Raw genomic sequence first — 19,176 nt, 5'->3', positions numbered from 1 at the left:
TAATGATGACGATGATGACAGCGACGGATGTATTTCAGTGATCGAGAGTACTATAGCAGAGTCAGCAAGTGAGTTTGACGAGACTGATGCACAGTCGGACTTTAATGACTCTTTTCGCAAGGAAGTCTCCAACCTGGAAAATGGACCAGCGAACAGAGTTACATCAGATGTACGGATTACGAAGTTTGTGAGCAAGAAATTTGTTTTCGATTTTGAAGCTGGTTTGGATAATTCGCGCTACCATTATCCAAACATGGCGGCGCTTATGTGTTTGGACGACGATAACTTTAGCCTGACATTTCGTGGCAATTCGTGCGCTGATGATTTACTTGAATGGATCTTCAAACATACAAAGCACTGCACTTTCCTGTCACACAACGGACGACGATATGATAACTATTTTATCCTTCGAGCACTTGAAGGCCAAGGACATTATGCTCGTAAAATTCAAGATGGTGCCAGTCTTACTCTGATCACAGTACCAGGAGTGAACGCTAGATTCGTGGATACGCTTTCGTTTATGCCGAGAAGTCTGGCGGAGCTTCCAAAGGATCTCGGAATAAGCCACCTGGTCCTCAAAGGATTTTTCCCGTATTTATTTAATACTCCTGAAAACGAAAACTACATTGGCCCGGTGCCAGGTGAGATAAATTTTCGAAATTGCTTAGTAAACTTGCATAGGTATTTATTTCCTGTTGGACGTACCAAGACTTTTCGAAATTTCAGCTAAGGAGTTCTTCAATACTGAACGGATGTCTGCATCGAAGATAAGCGAGTTTGAGCAATGGTACACCAATGCCGTACACATCTTCGGAAATAACTACAATCTTATGGATGAGTGCGAAAAATACTGTGTCAACGACGTTCTGGTCCTACGCGAGTGTGCCAAGATTACGCGTTCATCCTTTACTAATCTCTTTCCCGGGTTGGATCCTTTCGACGAACCCACGAATCCTTCGGCCGTTATGAAAGCCTTTCAAGTGCACTACCTGCAACCTGAAACGATTGGAATACTTCCAGCGAACGGCTACGGCAGGGCGCATAATCAAAGCGATAAGGCTATTCAGTGGATGACGTGGTTCGAGAATAGAACGGGAACGGAAGTACGCCATGCGCGTAAGCTAGAGGGGGAATTGTATATTGGTCCATACCCCGTGGACGGATTTGACGAGTTTGGCGATGTGTGGCAGTTTTATGGGTGCTTTTGGCATGGCTGTCGGAAGTGCTTCCCCAATCCCTCCCGTATGAACACAGTACGAATGAAGACTTTTGGCGAACTGCGGGAGGAGACGAGAAGAGTCGAGCACTACATTAGAAACGTTTATCCTAACCAAGAAAACCCTGAAGTGCGTGTGCGAGGGTTCAGAAGCATTTGGGAATGCGATTTCGACGAAAAAGTTAAAAGTGGAGAGATTACAGTTGGAAATGACTTCCGGAAGCGCATGAATGTCCGTGATCATTTATTCGGGGGTCGAACAGAAGTCTTTTCGATCTACAAAGACATTCCGGATGGTTGTAAAGGAAAAGCTTTGGATTTTATTTCTTTGTATCCATCGGTTATGATTTTTGGGGAATATCCTGTCGGACATCCAAAAATTATTTTTCCGGATTTTCCAGCCTCCAAAAAGCCGTTCAGGTTGAATGAATACTTTGGCGTCGTGTACTGTTTTGTCTGGCCGCCGTACGACTTGAAAGTCCCCACCCTTCCATGCCGATTGGTTGACGGTCGTACAGTGTATACTCTGTGCAGGACGTGTCCTGTCACAAGCTGTCAAAGACGGATATTTGATTCGTAAAGTGTATGAAGTGCACCATTTTCCGAACCGCAGTAAATTTAACAAAGATACACGAACGGGAGGAATTTTTGCCAAGTTTTTGCTCGATCTCATTCACGCTAAAATCATCAGCAGTGGTTTTCCTTCACACATTACAACGACTAAAGAGAAGATTCGCTACTGTCAGCAGTATGAGGATGAGCTTGGAATTATTTTTACGCCCGAAGAAGTCAGCTACAACCCTGGCTTACGGCACTCCAGCAAGATCAGTGCCAACTGCGTTTGGGGACGGTAAGGAATGTGATTCAAGAGTGTTTAATCATTTCTTGAATCATTTTCCTTAATAGGTATGTCATGAAGGAAATTTATCGGCAGAATAAATACTGCCACACATACAAAGATATGAAGGACATTGTCTTCAACAACCAGTACATAACGAACGATGTTCGCATGGTTAACGAAGGAAATTCGATTGACGTTACGTTTCAAGAAAAAGCTGGATGGGTATGGAAATTTCGTTTTTGTCTTGTAGAGTGATGTTTCAGTCCTGCGGTAACTAATCTCGGCACGTTTTTCGAAAAATGTTTTAGGTAGCTCCAAACAAACGCACTAACCCATACATCGGTAAATTCACGACTGAGCTTGCTCAACTCGAGTTACTTAAAGCGCTCAGAGCTGTGGAAGATCGTCTGCTCTATTGCGATACTGACTCCGTTATGTTTGTGAGTGTTCCGGGAACGGATGATCCCCCTGTCGGTGAGATCATTGGACAGTTATCCGACGACCTCGGCGGAAAGCATTTCGTCGAATTGGCTGCACTCGCAAAGAAAACGTATTGCCAGGTTATGAGCAATGGTGAACAACGCATTAAGTGCAAAGGAATCCCAAAGAGTGATGGGCTTAAAGATCGCGTCAATATCAAAACATTGAAGTCGATGTTGTTCGGTGATGGTCCCACACAGATAACGGCTTGTCACGATATTACATTTAAAAAGGATACCGATAAGCTAAGCATTCAGACAGTGCCGTTGATTCGCCGCATTGGTTGTACTGTGACCAGTCGTGTTATTGGGCGTGACTTCGAAACTTTTCCACTTGGCTATCGCGGTATACCTTTTCCTGCAGTTGATTCTCTAGAGTTCAAAATTGTAAATCAGTTGATGGAACGCTTTAATCCTGATATGTTAACCGAGGATCTCGATAACGACGATCCAGGATATTTTATTGATTAATACTTGGTTGTTGATGTCTCTGAATCGCAATGTCTACTTTAAAGTCTGATAACGATGGTACATTAAAGCTCGAACTGATTTCTGGTCTATGCACAGACTGCGATCATCGTCTTGATTTTCATTGTTCTAAACGAACCGCTTATAAGCGATGTACAGCGGCGTTCAAGTACATTCTGGGTTGCTTACTCAATCAGCAGTTTTTGAAATCGGAAAGAATGGTGTCCCGTGCTTGTTACCGTATAGACCCCCTTCACACTTGCATGGATCGTTCGGAAGATCGAGAAGACAAGGACAGCTTATTTTACACGTTGTTAAATTCCGTAAATAAAAAAGTTCTGCGTGTATTGTTCAGAGAAGTTGTTGAAGAATATACTGGCCAGAGCGTTCAAATTTGTTCATGTATTATGTTTTACAAATGTTTGACTGTTTGGCGAGGCCAGATGCGTATTCAGTTTTTGAATTCCACGATTCCAAAAGGACTTGACAATCGTCTTGCTGCAATCATCCATGGAAAATTTACTGAAAAAAATTTATTTTGATCCTTCGTCTCCTGGCGCGTTTGGTGGTGTCGTTCCTCTTCTACGAGAAGCGCAAAAACGTTCCAAAGACACTGTTTCACCTGAAGCCGTTAAGGAATTTCTCAGCCGCCAGAAAGCGTATACGTTACATAAACCTGTGCGAAAAAAATTTCAACGCTTGCATTTTGTTGTTCCCGGACCTGAAGATCAGCTGCAGGCGGACTTAATTGATTACACTGCTCTCGCTAAACAGAATGATGGGTATAATTACCTTCTTGTTGTTGAAGATTGTTTTTCTCGACGTGCGTGGATTGAACCAATTAAACGTAAAAGTGCTGTGGATGTAAAGGATGCTTTTCAGTTAATTTTGAATCGTTGTGGGTTTATACCTAATAAAGTCCAAACTGATTTGGGAACGGAATTCTACAACTCGGAGTTTCAAAGTTTAATGAGTGAATACGGAATCGAACATTTTTCAACAAACAACGCTGAGATCAAAGCGGGTCAAGTCGAACGTCTCAATCGCACTTTATCCACAAAGCTGTTTAGATACTTTTCGCATAACCGGACAAAGAGGTGGATTGATGTTATTCAAAAATTTATTGATGCGTATAACAACAGTCCACATAGAAGTTTGAAGTTTCATACGCCGAACGAAGTAACTAAAGATAAAACCGGGAAGTTTAAAAAAATTTTGTACGGGGACAAATCAGAATATGCAGCAAAACGAGCGCTTAAAGAAACGCCACGTGTTGGTGATTTTGTTCGCCTTTCGCTAAAAAAGACTCATATGGAGAAAGGATATACACCAGGGTGGACAATTGAAGTATATCGAGTAAAATCTTTGCAAATACATGAAGGAATTCCTATGTATAAAGTCGAAGACTTGCTAAATGAAGAAATGGACGGTCGTTTTTATATGTGGGAATTACAGAAAGTTCCTAAAGACACTCCTGAGTCTGCCGAAATCACAGTGCTCTCGAGAAAAGGCAACAAAGTTTTGATTCGTTACGTTGGGTGGCATAAAAAGTTCGACAAATGGATTTCAGTTGCACAGCTTAAACGGTTGGGACTCATTCTTTTATAAAAATCTGGATTTCGAAAAAGTCGTGTAGCCGAGTCTTAATACCTCTGAGAGTAAAAGTTACAGTGTGTTTTCGAAATTTTTCAATTGTTGCTCTGGTTTGAAAAATGGAAAATTTCAATATAACAGTTACTTCTGACGCAGTGTCTGGTAACTCTCCATCTGAGTTCAGTGTATTTTTGCCTAATTATATTCAGTTATTGACTGAATTTGAAGTAGCTTTGGCTTATGTCCAGTGTCCGCCAAACTTAAGATCAAAAAATCTCGGAACGTTGCGTGTGTTAAGCGATCTAGTGCGCAGTCAGATTGTTAACAAAACACGAGTGTCCCTTCTTGCGGTTGTTCCGACCAAACAAGTTACGAGTGGAAATGCTTATGTTCCTATACTCCAGTATATTAACGTCGAAAACAGTCAGTTTGATCGTTTACTCTTCTCGATAACTGATCTTGAAGGACGTGCAGTTGATTTTGATAAAGGAACAACGATTCTGCAATTAAATTTTCGCCGTCGATAATGGATGAAGTTAATAGTTTTTCGATTCCCGCGCAAGTTTATGTCCAACTATTATCTCCAAATTATACCTCAAATGTCGGTCATGTACAGAATGGATACGGCTCGCTGGGAAATTTTTTCGGAAGCCTTGCTCGAACAGCAAAAAATGTTATTTTTCCTAATTTGGTTCGTTTGGATCGAAACGTTGTTAACGATGTTATGCAGAATAAGACAACCTTATTAGACTCCGCCCAGTCAAGAACGCGTGAAACTCTGGCAAGCATGGCCGCTGATTTGCAAAAAGGGATGGGCAAACGACGTAAGCGTCATCGCAAGACTAAAAAGACTTCGGTGAAGCCAGTAATAAAGAAAAAACGCACACGACGCACCAAATCAGTTTCAAAAAAGCCAAAAGGAAAACGTTTGCATAAAAAGCGGACTCCCAAGCACACCCATCGCACCCGTCGCCATCGTAAACGACTTCGATTGCCTTTAAACACCATTTTACACTAACTCATTTGAGAATGGCGGACGTCCATCCCCACGCGCTCTATGCTTAAAATCTGAGCTTGATCATTTTTCCTTACCTCCAACTCAGACGGCAATCGAATCAGCAAAGTATGTTCTCTACAACCCTATCGGAAATACTTTAGATGTGGATACTATTAGCTGGGAAATTGCCGGGACGCCAGATGAAATGCTTGATTTAGCGCACAGCTCTATCCTACTTGACGTCGCTGTTTTAACATCTGCGAACGCCGCGCCGGCTGCGGCTATCGAATGGGGACCTGTAAATAATTTTGCGCGAAGTTTGTTCAGCGGACACGAACTTCTTTTCAACAGTGAAACGGTTTCTTCAAATCCGTCCCTTTCGCATTATTCTTCATATTTTGAAAACCTTTTAAACTACGGGAATGATGGCCAAAAGCAGTTGCTGGGCTCTGGTTTCTCGCTGGATGACTCCAATCTTTTTGACTCATTCAGCCTTGCCGTACCTGATCCTAATCCGAACAATATTCAGCTTAACGAGGGTTACATTGCTCGTCGAGAGCAGTTGGCAAACGGTACCATGTGGAACATGTTTATGAAGTTCCCGAGCGATCTCGCGAACCAACCACGTCTGATACCCTCGAAAATTGATATGAAACTTGTTTTATCGCGCTCAAAAGACAGGTTTGCCTTGGTATCATCTGTTGCACAACCGGACCTTAAAATCGTTATAAAACGAGCGGCACTTAAATTACGAAAAATTAAGCTGGACCCGGAATTTCTTTTGGCCCACGAAATAATGATTCAAAAACGGAACGCAATGATTCCGTACGTAGAATCAAACGTTCTGGAGATGACTATCCCAAACGGGAGCAGTCATTGGTCAAGGGACGATTTGTTTCGAGGTGTGATACCAAAACAAATTTTCGTGGCCTTAGTGCATGCGGAGGCTGTTGGTGGAAACATTGCTCGAAATCCCTATCGTTTCGACAGATACGGCGTTAGCCAGATTATAACTTACATTAATTCAGAACCGTTTCCGGGTAAAGCTCTCGAAATTTCGGATACTAACTCAAGAGATGGGTATCAAAGTCTCCTCGAAACAACAGGAATGATTTACAAAAGCTCCGCTTTACCATTCACGCAGTCTGATTGGCGAAACGGATTTGCTATTTATGGTTTCAATCTGGAACCGGATATTGGGGACCATTCTTGTATAAACCCAACCAAGAAAGGCATTCTTGGTCTCTCGCTAACATTTTCTACACCAACTACCAATACCTTATCTATTCTTATTTATTACAACAAAAATGCATTGGTTGAGATAGACTCGCGGAGGAATGTCTATTGTCCATACAAGCGTGCTTGAAAATGAATAATCTACAACTGCTGGATATAGTGCGGCACGACCCCTGTCTTAGAGGCATTTTTGTCGGAGTATTCGCAAGAGACGCACTTCCAAAGCTGAAAAAGATAAAATATCCTGTCGCTCTTATTGTCAACAGCGATAAGAAAGCCTTGCCAGGGCAGCACTGGCTAGCAGTTTTTGCCAAGAACCCAAAAACTATCACGTTTTTCGATTCCTTTGGAAAATCAGCATTGTTTTATGGAATCGAATTTGATAAATTCATTGTGGAAAATTTTCCAGACGCTCATGGTCATTACCAAGAAAACCATACTCAATTGCAGCATCCTAATTCTAGTTTGTGTGGACTGTTCTGTATTTTTTTCTTGTATTATTCTTGTCGTGGGTTGAGTCTTCGTCGAATCATTGATAAACTTGAATATCATAAAAACTGGAAGCGAAATGATGTTTTGTTAAAACTGTTTGCCAAAAAACATCTTCGTGTGTGCAAACGTCCTGAAGTATGTTTGAAAAATGTATCTAATAAGCAATACTCTCTCCCTATGTATAAAGTGTTGCTGCTATAATAAAATCAAAAACAAGGAACTTTCTCGCATTTTTTTTTATTATTTTTATGGTCAAGAAGAAAAACTGACGTGCAAACACGCAAAAGTTGTCAAGTAAAAAAGCACAAATAAAGAAAAAATTACAAGAAACACTGCCGTCAAACAACAACAGCACAGCATTATGATCTTAAGCTAGTACCGCACCCACGACCGTGGTCCCCGAGGAGTTCCCGGTGTTCGCTTTCGACTATTCGTTGGCGTATGATACTCGTCTTCATCATCATCGGATGGCTGGAAAACACGGTAAGTATTGCGCCTATTTGCGTTTGTTATCAAAGATACCGGCGCGTTGCTGTGCTTCATGGCAGAAAAGATGTCGTGCAGTCCTTCAGGGAGACTCTGCTTTGAAGTAGGGTTCGTAGGTGCCGTTATCCAGCGTAGTAAATCAACGACGTTGGTACCCTCGCGTTGAATGCCTTGCGTTATCAGCTGCAGATTCCGCCCGACCCGTATTCCACCATAAGTTAGAAGATGGTTGAGCAAACTATGTGCAGCGCTTCGTTGTTTTTCAGGCAGTAGCTCCATTACACGCAACACGTCGTCTTGGATTCCTGGAATACCCTGGGTTGGCTTGTCAACATCGTCAGGAGGTCTTAAATGGGCTGCTGGGGCATACGCTTGTTTTAGATAATTTTCATATCGAGCCATCGCATCTTCGTGTGCATTGAGTTTTTCTCGTGTGGTCAAATTGCGGTCGTGCAAGAATGCCCCCATATCCTGATACGATCGATGTAAAGGCCGTGCAAAGTAATCCATATGAGTCGCTGTTGGCGGGACATTTGCGCTTGGACTAATCGATCTACTGCGAGTTCGCAGTTGATCCTCGTTTACCAAAAACATGCGTTTTGCCATTTTACACTTTCCCAAGAATAAAACTTAAGACTGGTGGTAGAATGAGAGACAACAGCGCGTAGCCTTTAGCCAACAAAAAATTTCGTTTCTTACGCCGAGAAACCGATTTTTTTGATAAAAGTTTCAAATACGGCAGGACTCGCTTTACTCGCAGTGCTTTAGAAGACTCAGCGACAGGAACTGTCCCTTCCACAATTTGTAGCGCACATTCAGAAATTGCGTCAATGAGAGTATCCTCTGCGTTTTTTATGATTGCTTTTGCAAGCTTTGGCCTGCTTTTTGCAATTGACGACAGTAGGTCGATGTTTGATACCGTTTTGCTACGCTCCATCATGCAGGAATAAATACTTCGGTGCAGCGGTTAGAATTCTCACCAAAAATTGCAGTCTTTAAACGAAAACGGTCGCTAGTCGTATGCTGTAGATCGATGACTATATATCCATATGGTCGTTCAAAAGCAGCATTAACTGATTCAAGAAAATAATTCAACTTATGAGGGAAAAGTTGTCGTCCGAGAATTTGTAGTTGTTGTCGGTCTTGTGGATTTTTGAAACAGATAATTATTTTGGCGTTCAGTCTAATGTCGCGGCCGAAGCTTTGTTTAAAAAACAAGTTCTGCGTAAGATATATTACTGTGGTGTTTGAATGCCTTCCGCCGTTACAAAATAGTTGGGCCACGTGCTTGCTGGTAGAATCTTCCAAGTGCAGATCATCGATTACACACAGATTTAGGTACGATTTGTCAAAAAATTTTGGTTTTGAGATTTCGTCTGGCAGTCCCTCGATAAAAGTGACAGGAAATCCTTCTCTGATAAGCGTATCGTACAGCGGCTGGTATTGTTTGTAAAACCAAAATATTCGCTCCGGGGATTTCGAGAGTTTATTGTAACGTAAAATATTAGCCACAAAGGTTGTTTTACCGCAGCCAGAATTACCACTAATAAGAATAGAAGTCGGGTGCATGAAATTGTCACTGAGTTGTACTTCCATTTCCACCAGTCAGCATACGTCGAGTTTCATTGAACATGAATGAAATTAAAGGCATAATAATATTGTGGACAGGAAATCTGTCAGTAACCTTGAGCGCAAGGACAGTAATAATTCGTATAACATGCGAAAAAATGAACGGTATTGCGTAAAATAAAGCCCAGAATAGAATCCCCTTCGAGTTCCGCTCGACGACGGGAATGGGAGGCGGTGTTTCCGGATCCATTCCAACTAAAACTTTAAAACAAACTTATTATCCAAGATGTACCGAAATTTATTGTCGACTGACTGGAAAGAAGCTGTACAATCAGGGTACCTTATTCGCAATCGCTGTCCGTGATCTTCATATCCGGTGGAATTCCACTCATTTCGTCGCCCCAGTCTGGGTTGCATGGCGGCCCGAACGCACCATCCTGAAATCCTTCGTCCTCTTCTTGTAGATCCTCCGGTTGCGTAGCTGGAGGTCCGTGTCCAGGCTTCAGCAACTTCATTTTCTCAAACTTGTCAACACGTTGATAATAGTAGTCAAATTTCGGCATTTCATTCCCTTCCTCCAATCCAACTCCCATCACGCACTCGCTCCAGACCTTCACACCAGTACTGTCAGGGCACTCCACTGTGATGACTTGTTGAATCTTGTATCCATAATTTGGGTGGTCGTTTCTCCATTTTTTCACGTAATACTTCAGATAATTGCGGAGCCTGCCATGAGCCAAATCTCGTATGACACGGCGCCATTCGTCTTCGTTTGTAATTCTGCATGACAGCTGGCCTCCGGCCTGGAGACCGCACTTTGCTGGTTCCAGCGGATACAAAGCGAACGCAACTTCGCCCATAGGGCTTTGATGGAACCAGTCATCTCTTGTAAACTGCAAACGCACTCCAATTGTAATATCCGGATACAATTTCTGCGCTGCCATAAAACGGTCTTTAAGGTGGTTGTAAACGGTCTGCAAGACGTTGAGATCTTTAGCATCTAGCTGCGGGTAGTAGACTATTCCGTTTTTCAAAGTGCGTGGACCAGGTCCAATAGGAAACAGAGCATGTGCAATCTTTTCCATGGACATGATTGCGAAAATATTGCAGTTAGACTAGAGAAATATTGCTGGAGTTAGGACACAGAAAATCTTCAAATGAGCGCTAGATAAAATTGCACTGATAGATGCTTGCAATTATCTAGATGATGCTGATGTACTTCATCGTGGGTATGACTCTTCTGGTTGGTTGTCACGCAGGAGGCTGGATTCCCTGCTACAAACACTGCCTCTGCGACTACCAAGAAGGCGTGGTTAATTGCGCTAATCGCCGACTGACTGCCGTCCCACTACCGACTGAGCCAAAGACTTGGGTGAAACATGTACTTTTGAGCGGAAATCGGCTGTATGCAGTGCCCTACGCCGGTCTCAGGACTACCTTTCCACGATTGGTGTATCTAGACGCCCGTGACAACCCCCTGGTCAACTGTACTGAACCATCCCCTGTGGACTTCATCGTGCTAACTGACTGTGCTCCGCTGACCACAACTGTACCAGCGGATTCGACATCGGTTTCAGTGCTTAACTCCACGCGAACTACAGCCACTCAGACTGTTGCTTCTACCTCGACGATCGTTCCATCTGTACAGGATCCGGACTCTGATTTTACCGTCCCTAATATTATTTACTCGATCATCGGCATAACCGTTTTTTGTATTATTGTGGCCAGTGCTGTTGTGTTTGTTAAACGCCGCTGTATCAAGCAGAGTTCTGGAGGTACAAACAACAGCTTCGAAATGTCCGTTTTAAACGAAAGTGTTGAAGATAGCCCTCGCACTGATTAGTTTGAAATATCTCCCGGTATTGCTTTTGTGATTTTAGCGTGCAATTTGAAGTTCACACTTTGTGATATGACGCACAAACTTGTTCTGTTACGCTCGTTTATGTACGTTTGCGATGGTCCTAAAAATGATCTTTGTACTTCTTCTTATTTTGTGCGGACATGACACGCTGTCTCAAAATTTGCTATTGTCCTTGTAAATAAAAAAAAGTAAGTTGCAGACTGTTTTTCGAAATTTCGTTGCAAACCGACGTCCAGAGAAAAAATTGTATCGACTACTTAACAAAATCGAAATTTCGTACATATATTAGGTAGCATACATGCAAGTGCATTTATTATTATTAAACCCTGCGTACGTTGTAGGATGTCTGTACTTGATGACGTAGTCTCGCTGATGAACAACGTCCTCAGTCGTGTGCCTCAGCTGGTATCTGAAAATGCAGCTGCGAACGGGGACGTCCCGGAGCGTAGTTCAGACGGCCCAGGCGCTGAGGACAACGGTAGCATGAATGTCCAGGAACATGTTGAGGCCGATGGAGTTGACGCTAATCCCGTCATTCCTCTGGACGGAGTCATCGGTGTCCCTGAGGCAATGCAGATGCCTCACGTATCACAGCGGTAACACAATTTCCTTTATAAAAAATACAAATTTTATTTTCGTTAACGTGTACATTTTAGGTCACGCTCCGCATCTCCAGAAATACCTTCTCCTGTTGGGCTGAAACGTCCGCTGAGCCCCCAGTCTGATGTCGAGGATGTCGACGGCGGAGAAGATGAGACCGACAACCGCACAGAGTACGCGCGTGATCTGGAGGAAGAAGCGCAGGACGACCCAGAGAAAGATCCTCCTTACAATACGGAGGAGGAAGATGGGGCTTCGTCTTCAGGTTCATCGGATGAAGGGGTACCGGAGCGCACTTCCAAGTCTGTTCGTCGAGAGCCTGCTCCGCGAAAGACCATGGACTACACCACCTACGCTAGTTCATACGGGTACCATGGGAAAACTTTTACTGCAACTTTGATCTTCTGTTATACACATGCGTACTTTTTCTAGGGATCCTCAACCGACAACCTCCGGTCGTGGAACTGGGCGAGCCAGGAAGACGATGGACGGCACTACGTACAGCAACGGCTTGCCTAGGTGAGAATTTTCGATTTTGTCCAGTATCCTGCACTAGAATTATGAACGCTGCTCGTTTACTTATGGTTTTCGAAATTTCAGTTCCAGTCCGATTGGATCAGCCAGTCGAGAACGGGCTCTGAGTTCTGCAGCGTCCAACCGGTCTGGTTTTGCCCCTGGGTCCTCACAGTACGTAAAATATCATTATAAGCATTTTTCGAAATTGCCCGGTAAAACGTATACATGCAGCATGTGTGTGTCACTTACTCAACTTTTTCGAAATTTTATTCAGAGCGCCTCAGCCGGATTCCGATGAGGAAGCGGAAGGTGGATTAGCGGCTCCTAACCCCGTCAACGTGGAACGAATCCGTCAGAAGACCGCTGAGTTCCACGCTGCGCGTCTGAGCGTTGACTCCGCCCCGGACGTACTGGAGCTACCAGCTAGTGGTTCTGATGATGACGACGACCAAGGCGATGATCCGGGACACCCAGTTTTGCAGCCTCCAGAACAGCCGACCAAGCGCACGAAGAAAGGCAAAAGGCTTCGCAAGCGTGCGCGCCCCGGCGAGAAAGCCCTGCAGGACATCAAGCATTTGCAACGCACGACTATGCTACTCTGCCAAAAGCTTCCGTTTCAGCGTTTCGTGCGTGAGATCTGTGCTGGCATCAATCCTGAATTACGCTGGCAAGTCCCTGCCCTGATGGCCCTCCAGGAATCCACAGAAATGTTCTTGGTTCAGCTGTTCGAAGACTCCAACAAGGCAGCCATCCATGCCAAACGTGTCACCTTGAAGCCTGCCGATGTACAGCTTGTAAACGATCTGCAGGATTTTAAGCCACGAACCACTGGCGGTAGCATGAATTATAACGCAGCACCATTAGCGCCTGTTCCTCCGCCTGCTGCACCGTCCGTCTTGCCGCCGGCTGTCGTTTCTGGTTCCGCTCAACCGTCTGCAGCACCTGTGGAACCGAGCTCGTCTGGTTCTGTGGCCCAATCCATCTTCTTTCCTGTTGGTACCGTACCACCGTCATTGGCACCCCAGCATGTTCAAGACCTGGGCAGCTCGCGTTTGCAGCAGCGGGATACTTTGGCCAGCACTCGCGGCTCCTTCCGTGGTGCTCGACGTGGCAAGCGCGGGCAGCGTGGACGTACCCGACATCAGTAGTACTGCACTGTTGATTTTGTAGCGCAGTTCTGTTTTCGTGCCTAAGTGTACGTTTGTTGTTGGTTTTTTCTTTGTGGAATAGGAATGTCTTTTTGTTGTTCTGTTTCTGGAATCGGGTAGATATTGTCACTGTGGTACTGGGTGAGTATTACGTAAACCTCTGTTATTTTGTAGTACACTGTATACTTTGTACCGTCGTTTTTACACTTTCAAACTACAAATGCGATGAGTTTAATAAAATACCATGGCATCTGCAGTTTGAAATTCTAAAGAGCGGTGCACTGTGGAACAACAAAAAACAACTTTACACATACAAAAAACGTATAAAAAACACAAAAAACTAATTAAAAAACTAAATTAAATTTGTAATTGTTTTTCGAGTATACCTGTAATTAGTGTACAGTATTACGTAAGGTATAATTAGCCCTAATTAGTGTACACCTGTAATTAGTGTACGGTTACGCGCCACTACACTAGATAATTACTTTACGCACGCACGTTACGCTCGAACGCACGCGAACAATAGATAATTACTTAATTATAGGGTACATTGTTGTAGAGAACAATAGAACGGGTCCAAACTGCTTGCTGAATCTACTGTCCTGCTTCAGTAACATCCTGACCGAAAAGGTATTGCCTGGCGGCAGCAAACTTCGCGTACATGAGGAGCTCTTCTTGGGGTACAATTCCTTGCAAACAAGGTAAGCTGTAATACAGCGTGAAAGCCATGTACATAGATCCTTTCCATTGCCCGATCTCGTCTAGCGTCTTCGGCTTTCGTAGTATCGAAGGCGGTTGCAGTTTCTCTAGAAAAAGGTTGATTTTCCTCTTGTTTTCCGGTGTTAATTTCCACACTGTTCCCTTCAGGCGATACTCTATAAATTTCTCCTCCAGTCCCTCAAAACACAGATGCATAGGCCCAACCGGCATTTCGGCCGGTAAGTTGAAATCTGTCAGCTTCATTAGTTCAGACATTCCTTGTAGTCCAGTTAATTCGTGCAGTCGATCAGGAGCTCCTAAACCTGCTGCATACGCACGCTCTTTCGTGATCTGAGAATCTCTAAGTTTTGGTAGCCCAAATGGAGCATGCTTTGAATGTAACATCGGGTAGCATTTTACTGTTCACTCGTCTACACCAGGGTTCAGATGAACTCTATATCCGTTGTCTTCGCAGTGCACACATCCAAAGTCAGCCATAAAGGAGCTCATATGCGCAATCGGCCATCTTTCTTGGCTGTCAGCTATGTACGTACGAATCCTGACAGGTAATATTTTTTGTTCACCATTTTCCGTGTAAATAATGCCGTTTTGCTCTAGGTCGAGGAGCTCCTCTATAGGTGGATGTAAAAGTGCCTGCTTCCAGTTCGCAGGTTGCTGCCATCTTTGCTGAAACAATCTCTCACTCTTGTTCACAGTCCCAAAATGTTCGGTGTTGGCCGTTTGTTTTTCAGAGGTAAGTGACAACTTAAGATCCATATATTTGATTTTGAAGATTTTGCTGTTGCCGCTCCATCGGAAAATAGTACTATCGGTATAAATCGTCCAAGTTTTTTCGCATAATTTTTATAAATTTCACCATCTGTGAAAGATGTAATGCGGGTTTCACCCTCTGCCGGCACATCATAGGAGCTCCTAAATTTGGCCGATTGAGCAAGCGCTGTAATCCTTGGCTTCAGTGGGAAATGAACGAAGGTAAACTGGCTGAGAGAACCCATCGGAAATTGGCTTTGGCATTTAGGGCATTTGGTAGCTACTTCCCCCCGCTGCTCAATGCCGATGTAACTGCCGCACAATGGGCAGGCAACATGGAGCTCGTATTTTGCGATCATTTCTTTTTCGCAGTCCCGCTTCCAGTGGGTAGATTGTTTTCGGAAATTCGGAATTTTCAGGTAACAGTAGCGATATTAAATTCAGCAACGACTCCTGTGCGTCATAGGATATTTTGGACTTGTCACATGTCTTTAAAAATAATCCTTAAAACTGTCCGGTTGTGATTCTAGCAGAGGGACAGGAACACGGTCCCAATCGTTCTGGAGCTCCACATTGACATCTTGTTGTTGCAGTAGATGTTCGTCACATTCTATAAACATAGTGTTCTAAGTTATTACTGCGTTACTTTATTGGATTTTCGTACGCTTTTCGCCAGTGTTTTTAGCCGCAACAATTTCAATTAGCTCCTGCTGATCGGTCACATTAACGTCGTCGCAAATTTCTGGCGCATCATCGAGGAGCTCCTCATGGTCTTCATGGTTTTCTGCGCAGCAGATAGTGGTTAAATCACACTTCCGTTCCAGATATATCAAGTATTAAATTCTCGATGAATTTGAGATTTAATATATCAGGAACAGTTGTGTTACTTGCCGTCGTCGATGACACCATCATCCCGATGATCCAGCAATGCAGTTTCTGGAATGGTGGTTTTTTGTCTGCGGTTCCGGTCCGCATGCTGCCGGATGCCAACCCTACGCCTCCTGCGTTCCATTCCGCAAGGTACACGTTTTAAAAATCAAATTTAATTATTGATTATTTAAATTTTAAGACAATCAGGAACTTTAAAAAAAATCATTACTAATAAAAACGAAATCAGTAGTGAAAACAAGTTGAATTTCGCTGCGTATTGCAAACGGGTGGATGTAGCGTGCCAAGGTTGCGCGCGGCGTCGCGAGTACAGTTTTGAAGGGGTTTCTTTGTTAGCAATATTAGTTAGTTTAATTCCCGCTAACGCTGTTTTTTGAGCGGAAGTTTTGCTGGGAGCGTTTCTTACCCGCCGTTAATTACGCAGTTATGAACTTTACGTATTTAAAATAATGGCTAGCTTTGCGCTTTACCAGTGATGGTGACGACTTACTCCGCGGAGCTCCGCTTTGCTTGTTCCGTTTCAGTTGTTTAAATAGTTGTTCTGAACAAATTCTATGTTTTTGTTATAGCCAAATTCGTGTTACATTTTAGATTACACCTTTTCATCGTTTACGAAAATGTCTAGCAAAATAACGACTGCTCGGCAGGACCAGAGAGCAAAATTTAGTGCCTGTATTTGTCGCCTAGCTGTAAAAGGAGGTATACAGTTGCGCGTGTAAATTATCCGATCTTATTTGCGTAGCCGCAGCTTATTTGCAGGTGCTGTTGTGTCTCTTTTCCACGATGGAATTTATCATGTTTCGGGAGTTCCCTTTTCTGATATCAAGTACTATTACGCGGCGAAGAATCAGTTTGATGACGACTTTGTTCCGGGCGATAATACAAGTGCTATTTCCCGGAATCAAAGAAAGACCACGTAGCCGAATTTGTCGGGTGGTTTCTCACGGAAGAGCGAGCCAAATTACGACTCGCCGAATTGCAGCAGCGTAAATTAACTTAAATTATATTATACGAAACGTGCATTTTAAGGGTGAATTTTTTGAATAAGTGCGCTGTGTGTGGATGTCAATGTGAAGGACGGCAAAAAGCCTGGAGCTCCAGCAAAGCGCCGCGCGACAAAGATGACAGACTCGGAAATCCCCAAGAAAGCAAAACAGCTGGATGAAAACCGAAACAGCTGCCAAAAACCACTTACTTTTCAGGACCGAATGCGACAGAACGGCGTTGTGTTTGGGCATAAAGCAGGCAAGTTACGGAGCTTTCGATCTGTCTCTTGTTTATTAAAATTCTAGGAGCTCCTTATGACGATCAAAATAGTATTTTATGCGGATTTTTACTAAGTAAGCGGACATTATTTATTTTCATTCAGTAGCACACTACAAAACAATACAAAAATAACTTTTTTTTGCATCTAACTTTTTTTTCAGAAAACCCTGGCGGTGGGCATCAACCCAGCACGTCCACAGATATTCCTTCCAAGACTTTTTTTTAAATTTCATATCAAAATGAGTGCCGCAAATTTGGCTGCGTTTTTTAGCCTAGTCATGACCGCGTTATTTTAAACAAAATATTTTTTAGCAAAATAAGGAACACCGGCCGGGCATCAAAGGAGCTCCTGTTGCCTGAAAAGCAGCGCGCAAGTGTAGAGCTGCCACACGCTTTGCTTACAGCTTCATACAATGGCAAGATTTGCAATTTACGTTACCTTTAATTTTGCATAGCATTGTCTTCTTGTAGATCATTCGAGCGAGCTGGAAAAAGATCCGACTGCTTCTTATGCGGAATTGAAACGTCGGGAAATTATGTCAAAAAAATTTATTTTTTATGTTTATTTTAATTTTTTCAGGAATGGAACCACTGCAGTGCCCAGCGGCAGATGTGATTTTTGATCGTAAGGTTAGAAATGCGAATGACTTCTACAACATGTTGTGACCAGCCGCACAGCCCCATGCGAGCTATATTAAGATACAGCCTGGCGTAAACAAGATCATTAGCCACAAAGAGAACTGAAAGAATATCAGTTAGTTCTATATTTGGGCATAAGTTGATAAGACCTGAATTGACAGATTTGCAGTCTTCTCTTTATCTCTTGTTATGTCGTTTTAATGTTGTTATTGAGTGATCTAAGTTTCTAGAAGTTTCTTAATGTGGATGTTTACCCGAATTCGGCTATATAAGCGCCAAGCTTGCAGATGCTAGATGGTCCACTCTGGTTCAGTCCATCCACTGGAAGTCATCTAGCAGTCACTTGAACTGTGTTTCGTAAATAAAGTCTTAAAATCCACATCGGGATTTCTACGTTAACCTTAGCTACGTACAGTGCCTGGAGCAGCACATAACGCTAGTGGAGTTTATAATAATAATAATAATAATAATAATAATAGTAATGGAAGTTTATTGTCCTTGCAACGGAGCGGTTGCCCCCTCTAGGCTTCAGACAGCGGGAAGAAACAGAACGTAACAACAACACCAAGGAAAAATGACATGTAAACATCAAGGTCATCGTTATGTAAAACACGAAGGAAACGTGGCAAAACGACAAGCATTAGCCATCAACATCACACGAAGAGACAGGAACAGAGTAGGAAGTAGGAACTTATGTTGCGATTGCGAATAGTATAGTGTTACCTATGTGGAAATAGGGAGGGAGACGACCGCGCTGGGGTCGATGCATAAAACCAAAACCCACATACTAATAAAGTAATTATTAAATTTCACAGAAATTTTCAGAAAATAAAAACCGTGGGGAAAAGGAAAGCACCGACACTTACGCACGTAATCGCCTTGTAATGTCGTCTGACAACTAATTCGCAATCACCGTGAAGTTTAGTAAGTACGTAGGGGGAAACAATGTACAGTACGCAGTGACCATGACAACAACAAAAATACTTAGCTGCACTAAACAATTTTTTTGACGATTTTAGCAGAAGGTAGATCCTGTAGATTCACCGTCTTCAGGGCTTCGATGAAGGTATTCAACGTGATGTAAGCAGCAGATGGCAGCGGAAGTTCGTTCCAGACTGATACAAGGCTGTTGAGATGCGATTTGTGGGTAGTGATAACCGTTCGCCCACAGATGGCTGTCGGTGCCGGTTTGATAGGACACGGGTGCTTCATAAGACGTTCTGATGTCCTGGTGTTTCCTGCAACAGACTCAAACACCGCAGCCGAGAATCGAAGTGCTAATACAACCATTTCACCCATCGGAATTACCCAAAATACTAATTTAAAACTTTATACCCGAAATAGCCACTTTATTACCCGAAATACTAATATAATTTATAACGTAACATTTGGTGCCGAAACCATCTGAACA

General features: G+C 43.2%; 1 protein-coding gene and 1 long non-coding RNA gene across 2 annotated transcripts; both read left to right on the top strand.

The window, feature by feature from the left end:
* Positions 1–441: 441 nt before the first annotated feature.
* Positions 442–1,789, top strand: LOC129586016 (uncharacterized). Its single transcript, XM_055478996.1, has 3 exons — positions 442–641; positions 727–1,448; positions 1,751–1,789. The coding sequence occupies exons 1-3, from the start codon at positions 521–523 to the stop codon at positions 1,787–1,789; spliced, it is 882 nt and encodes a 293-aa protein (XP_055334971.1). The 5' UTR covers positions 442–520.
* A 39-nt stretch (positions 1,790–1,828) lies between these two features.
* On the top strand, positions 1,829–2,477 carry LOC129586109 (uncharacterized). Its single transcript, XR_008690103.1, has 3 exons — positions 1,829–2,066; positions 2,123–2,279; positions 2,366–2,477. It is a non-coding gene; the product is annotated as an uncharacterized LOC129586109 (long non-coding RNA).
* Positions 2,478–19,176: the final 16,699 nt, after the last annotated feature.

This window comes from Paramacrobiotus metropolitanus, unplaced genomic scaffold (genome assembly GCF_019649055.1).
Source record: "Paramacrobiotus metropolitanus isolate TYO unplaced genomic scaffold, Prichtersi_v1.0 Parri_scaffold0000019, whole genome shotgun sequence".
NCBI classification, from domain to species: Eukaryota; Metazoa; Tardigrada; class Eutardigrada; order Parachela; family Macrobiotidae; genus Paramacrobiotus; species Paramacrobiotus metropolitanus.
This window is presented reverse-complemented; position numbering and strand designations above follow the sequence as displayed.

Excerpts from the sequence above, each read along its gene's own strand:
- LOC129586016 (XM_055478996.1), top strand. The coding sequence starts at position 521 with ATGCCGAGAAGTCTGGCGGAGCTTCCAAAGGATCTCGGAATAAGCCAC. Across the intron at positions 642-726 it reads CTACATTGGCCCGGTGCCAG|CTAAGGAGTTCTTCAATACT; the intron begins GTGAGATAAATT and ends TCGAAATTTCAG. Across the intron at positions 1,449-1,750 it reads ACTTCCGGAAGCGCATGAAT|GACGTGTCCTGTCACAAGCT; the intron begins GTCCGTGATCAT and ends TACTCTGTGCAG.